This window comes from Phacochoerus africanus, chromosome 9 (genome assembly GCF_016906955.1).
Source record: "Phacochoerus africanus isolate WHEZ1 chromosome 9, ROS_Pafr_v1, whole genome shotgun sequence".
Taxonomy (NCBI): Eukaryota; Metazoa; Chordata; class Mammalia; order Artiodactyla; family Suidae; genus Phacochoerus; species Phacochoerus africanus.
In genome coordinates this window covers 82,638,981-82,645,135 of record NC_062552.1, presented here as the reverse complement: position 1 = coordinate 82,645,135, position 6,155 = coordinate 82,638,981, and the positions used below count along the sequence as shown (strand labels likewise).

At 41.1% G+C, this 6,155-nt stretch overlaps 1 protein-coding gene across 1 annotated transcript; it reads right to left on the bottom strand.

The window, feature by feature from the left end:
• Positions 1-1,531: 1,531 nt before the first annotated feature.
• On the bottom strand, positions 1,532-2,469 carry LOC125135999 (olfactory receptor 4F3/4F16/4F29-like). Its single transcript, XM_047796587.1, is given in 2 exon segments — positions 1,532-2,313; positions 2,316-2,469. Coding segments are annotated over 2 exon segments (936 nt in total).
• Between the last annotated feature and the right edge of the window lie 3,686 nt (positions 2,470-6,155).

Genomic DNA, 6,155 nt, shown 5'->3' with positions numbered 1-6,155 from the left:
AAAGCCTGGAATATAGTATCAACAACAGTCAAAAGGTAAATTTTGTGATGACCATCCAGCACTGTCCAGATAAAAGATCTGGACAAAGGATCCTATTCCAAATGTGATGACAGGCATGTCTTAGTGTGGACATATAGGCATTAAGTATCAAAGTCTGATATGATTAAATATTTGAATAATCCAGCTAACTCTTCTTGTTCTGATTCCCTGCTCATTGATTTTCATATCACTGCATGACTTCCCAGAAATCTCCCTACAGTTAAAGAATGAGGTACACTTTATGTGGAAGTTTAGGTCATTTGGTGATTTTTTTTGTGGGAAAATAATAAACTGGTATCTTTTTTTTTTTTCAGGACCACACCCACAGCATTTTGGCATTTGGAAGTTCCCAGGCCAGGAGTCATATCGGACCTACGGCTGTCAGCCTACACTGCAGCCACAGAAACATGGGATTTGAGCTGCATCTGTGACCTGCACCACTGGTCATGGCAACGCCAGATCCCCGACCCACTGAGCAAGGCCAGGGATTGAACCCGCATCCTCATAGGCACTAGTCAGATTCATTTCTACTGTGCCACAACGGTAATTCTATAAACTGGTATCTTGATATACATTTTTCATCTAGTATCATTTTATTTAGTGTCAATCAGCATTCCCTTATATAACCCACTCTGACACTGAAGAGATTCAATTTTGAAGTCTAGACCATAGTAACAAATTCATCAGGTAATATCTCCTAAGAGAAAGGTATTGGCCTTTTCCAGAAGAAACTTTTTACCACACCTCATTCTTCCTCCAACCACAGGCTGCAACACAATTTCTCAGTTAAGATTTTTTATTTTATTTATTTATTTATTTTTGTCTTTTGTCTTTTCTAAGGCTGCACGTGCGGCATATGGAGGTTCCCTGGCTAGGGGTCAAATTGGTGCTGTAGCCACTGGCCTACGCCACAGCCACAGCAACATGGGATCTGAGCTGTGTCTGCAACCTACACCACAGCTCACGGCAAGGCCAGATCCTTAATCCACTGAGCAAGGCCAGAGACCAAACCCGCAACCTCATGGTTCCTAGTCAGATTCGTTAACCACTGTGCCACAATGGGATCCTCCTCAGTTAAGATTTTTTTTTTGTCTTTTGTCTTTTTTGTTGTTGTTGCTATTTCTTGGGCCGCTCCCGTGGCACATGGAGGTTCCCAGGCTAGGGGTCGAATCGGAGCTGTAGCCACCGGCCTACACCAGAGCCACAGAAATGCGGGATCCGAGCCGTGTCTGCAACCTACACCACAGCTCACGGCAACGCCGGATCGTTAACCCACTGAGCAAGGCCAGGGACCGAACCCGCAACCTCATGGTTCCTAGTCGGATTCGTTAACCACTGCGCCACGACGGGAACTCCTCAGTTAAGATTTTTGAAATAACTATGTTACTTTAATCTGGGACACTTAACTATTAGTAAGGTACTTAGAAATCCTGATATTGAAATAACAGAAATTTAATGCTACTCCAATTGTGCTTCATAATACTTTTGGCATTTAAGAAATCCTTCTATAAATAAAAAATTGACTGCATAGTTTCCTCATTGCCATTTTCATTTCTTTGTTCTTTAATGTATAGATGATTGAATTTAAAAAAGGAGTGAGAACTGCATCAAAAACAGCAAGGAAGTTGTCTAGGGGGGATGTGGAATGAGGCCACATATAAACAAAAATGCAAGGACCGAAAAATAAAACCACCACCATGACATGAGTTGACAAGGTGGAGAGGGCCTTAGATGAGCTCCCTGAAGAGTGTTTCCGAACAGTAATCAGGATGAAAATGTAGGAGATGATCAATATGAAGAATGATCCCAGGGATATAACTCCACTGTTGGCTGTGACCACGAACTCTAGTCTGTAGGTATCTGTGCAGGCGAGTTTGATGAACTGAGGAAAATCACAGTAAAAGCTGTCTAATACATTCGGGCTACAGAATGGTAATTTTACAACAAAAACCAGTTGAACCACAGAGTGAACCAAACCTATTATCCATGCAGCAACCAGAAGCAGAATACACATTTTGGGGCTCATGATAGTCAAATAGTGAAGAGGCTTACATACGGCGACATATCTGTCAAAGGCCATGGCGACAAGAAGCACCATCTCCACACCACCAATGAGGTGGATGAAGAAGATTTGAGTGATGCAGCCACTGAAGGAGATGACTTTATGCTTTCTGAAAAGGTCATAAATCATCTTGGGAGAAATGACAGAAGAAATTCCCAGGTCAGTAAAGGAAAGGTTGGCTAAGAGAAAGTATATGGGGGAGTAAAGCGATGGTCAGAAATCACAGTGACCAAAGTGAGGGAGTTTCCCAACATGCTTGCCACGTAAAAAACAGAAGAGAACAGAAAGAGGAGAAGTTGTATTTCCCAGGAGTTGGTGAGTCCCAGGGACACAAATTCTGACACCATAGAGTGATTTGCTCCATCCATTGATTTATTAGCAGGAATGTTTTCAGATAAAAGAAAAGGAAAAGGAAATAAAAATAAGAATACCAATAATTTTTCACGTTATAATGATTAATTATTCTTGGAGTTCCCGTCGTGGTGCAGTGGTTAACGAATCTGACTAGGAACCATGAGGTTGCGGGTTCGATCCCTGGCCTTGCTCAGTGGGTTAACGATCCGGCATTTCTGTGAGCTGTGGTGTAGGTTGCAGACGCTGCTTGGATCCCACGTTGCTGTGGCTCTGGCATAGGCCGGTGGCTACAGCTCCGATTAGACCCCTAGCCTGGGAACCTCCATATGCCACCAGAAGCGGCCCTAGAAATGGTAAAAAGACAAAAAAAAATTATTCAAGGATATTCATAGTGTGAAGACTATAACTCTCCACAATTCCTTCTCAGGGTCATTACATTATTCATCACTAAATAAGCATTTTACCTCTGGTCACGTAAAGCAGTTAAGTCAATTCCACATGCAATATCCCTTTACCACACTCTCTAGGACTAACTGTCTACAAATAAGAGACAATAAGAGAATGGAACAAATAGGAAGCATAGTAGGTGTGCATGACAAGGATTGGGAGGGGCAGGCTAACACAAAGAGAAAAATGAGGAGATGGAGATGGCCTTTGGTGAACTCACTGGTACTGTTTTTAAATTGTTCCTAAAACAATTCTTCAGCCATTCAAGTTGTGTCATTTCTTAAGCCCACTTCATCTCAGGTGCATACTATATCCTGAGTTAACTTTATATCACTACTTATAATGACATTTGTAGTTCACACAAAGCCCACAGAGTAAAGCTGAGCATAAGAGAACCAGGCATGGGGCATAAAGGTGACTCTAGAGCATGACAGATACCAGCAAAGGGTAGACTAGATATTCATGGCACAGGGCATTTGCGTGGGCACTCAGAAGTACAAGTGAAGGTACTTAGTAGAGGGGTTTGCAGCCAGGGGGTGGCCAAGATGTGCATGGTGGGGTTGGGAGGGTGGGAAGGTTGTGTTATGGGAAGTCATGAAGTTAAGGAAGCCAGTTTGATTTATGTCTCCAGATTCTTCACAATCTCTGAGGTTTATGATATAGCTTGGTTATAGCTATTGGAACCCTTCGCTTAGAATTTGCTGGCAGTGAAGAGATGCACATTCATGTCATAGTTGATCTACAACCATTCACCATCTCCTATCCTTCCTTCTCCCTTATCCCCCTTTTCCTTCTTATCTCATCTCTCTGCTTCAAATCTTCCAAGCTTCTGGGGTCCACTGCCAAGTCTCACTCTTTCCTGGCCCTAATTTTGGGAATACTACCTGAACCTCTCTAGTTCTTACATATATTTCAGGGAAGACACTGTTACAACACAGATGACATATTCTCTTGCCTGTGGGTCCAACACTTTTGTGTCAAGCCCTCCTGCTCCCAGAATATTTAGGTATTCAGATAAAAACTGGAGTGAGTTGAGAAAAAGAGGCTGGAGCATACACAGTAAAGGGGTGGTAAAATAAAGGCACATGAACACACAAAAAGCCTTAGACCTGGAGCTGAAGGGGCAAGAGAAACCCAACAAGTAGAAAAAATGGATCCCAAAGCTTTGCCTTTTAATATGGGCATTTATATATACACAGATACATATATTTCAGTTGTACATGAAGAGTAACTCTGATCGTAAAATTATTATCCCACAATCCTCAGTAGTGATTATTTAGTTCAAGTTAATCATTTACAAATGAGACAACTGTGGTGCAGTAAGGAACAATTAACTAGTTAGAGACAAAGAACCTAAATTTCTGATCCACATTTGGCTTTAGTGTATAAACTAGAAAAATAATAAAGTGAGAAGACATAGCCAAATACTCTATCAGTCCAAAAGAGTAGCCCCTAGTTACACATGGTTATTAAATGACATTAAAAATCAATTTTCTCAGTTGCACTGGTCAGATTTCAAGTGCTCAACAGCCATATGTAGCTAGTGGTATGTATTAGTGCAATATAGAACTTTTCTGGTCACTACTCATTCTTTAATGGTAAATCAAAATCCCATTTTCTCCATGAAAATTTCCCTACTAACTCTATATTAGTCTCATCCTTCTCTCATTACTAGAAATCAAGAAACTTAAATTTTAATTGAAAACCAAAAATTCCCCACAAAAAATAATCTACAATACATGGCATCATAGGAGAAGCTCCAGGTGCTAGTTATTCTCCAGGGAGGACACAGAAGAGTCTGCTGAGAAACTCAGACACCTTTACAAAGGAGAAAAGACTCGACATGAGCTTGAAAAATTAGTAGGATTCTGGAGTTCCCATTGTGGCTCAGCAGAAACAAATCTGACTAGCATCCACGAGGTTGCAGGTTCGATCTCTGGCCTGGCTCAGTAGGTTAAGGATCTGGCATTGCCGTGAGCTGTGGTGTAGGTTGCAGATGCGGCTCAGATCCTGTGTTGCTGTGGCTGTGGTGTAGGCCAGCAAACATAGCTCTGACTTGACCCCTAGCCTTGGAACCTCCATATGCCAATGGTGTGGCCCTGAAAAAACAAACAAAAAAGACAAAAAAAAAAGAGAAAAATTAGTGGGATTCTAATAAGATGAGAGGACAGGGGAAGGTACTTTCAGAAAAATAGTAACTGATCCTTTATTTAGAGAAAATTATTACTTATTGCAATTTAAAAATTTTTTCTTTTATTTCTCTTTTTTTTTTTGGCTGCACATAGACATATGGAAATTCCTGGGCCAGAGATCGAACCCATGCCTGAGCAGCAACTGAAGACGCTGCAGGGACAATGCTCTGCCACAGCAGGAACTCCTCTTTAATGGTTTTAATATTAAAAATTCTCTCTACCTAAGTATATTGTAAGTTTGACGAGGATAAAGATGATTTCTTCTGGCTCTTGTCTTTTTAAAAATACTGTGGGAAATAAGGAACAAAATCCTCGATTGTTTGGTAAATAACACTTCTCTAAAGTATAGCCAATTTTTTTCAGGTCCATAAGTTTCCAGTTCCAGTTTTTCTGGTCCAACATCTTCTCCCATTAAGTCCAATCAGAATAAAGGAAATTTCCAAATTCAAAACTGAGCATTAACATATTTCCTAACCACTCCCAAGAGAATGCCTGATATTCCCACTATGAATTTCCAGCAGTATAACAGGGAAGCCTCATCTCAAGGTCTACAGTGGTCCATGTTTTAAATTCTGAAGTTTTAGAAAACAACAAAAACATAGAGAGGAAGAGAGAGAGACAGAGAGAGAGGAAGAAAGAGAGAGAGAGAAGGACTGAAAGAGAAGCGTTAGTTCTAATAGCAGCCATCATAGCCAGGAACTTACACAGTTTCTATCTTCCAAGCTTTCTGATATAATTAGTACTCATTTTTTTTTCTTTTTAGGGATGCATGTGAAGGCATATGGCAGTTCTCAGGCTATAGGTTGAAATGGAGCTACAGCTGCCCGCCAATGCCATAGCTACAGCAATGCAGGATCCGAGCTGTGTCTGGGACCTACACCACAGCTCAGGGCAATGTGGGATCCTTAACCCACTGAGGGATGCCAGGGATTGAACCCAAAACCTCATGGATAGTAGCCAGGTTTGTTACTGCTGAGCCAAATGGGAACTCCTTCCATGCCATTCTTAAAGTTAGAGAAGAAAATGTAGATATTTGTAAACTACATTTTTAAAGTTTCTGA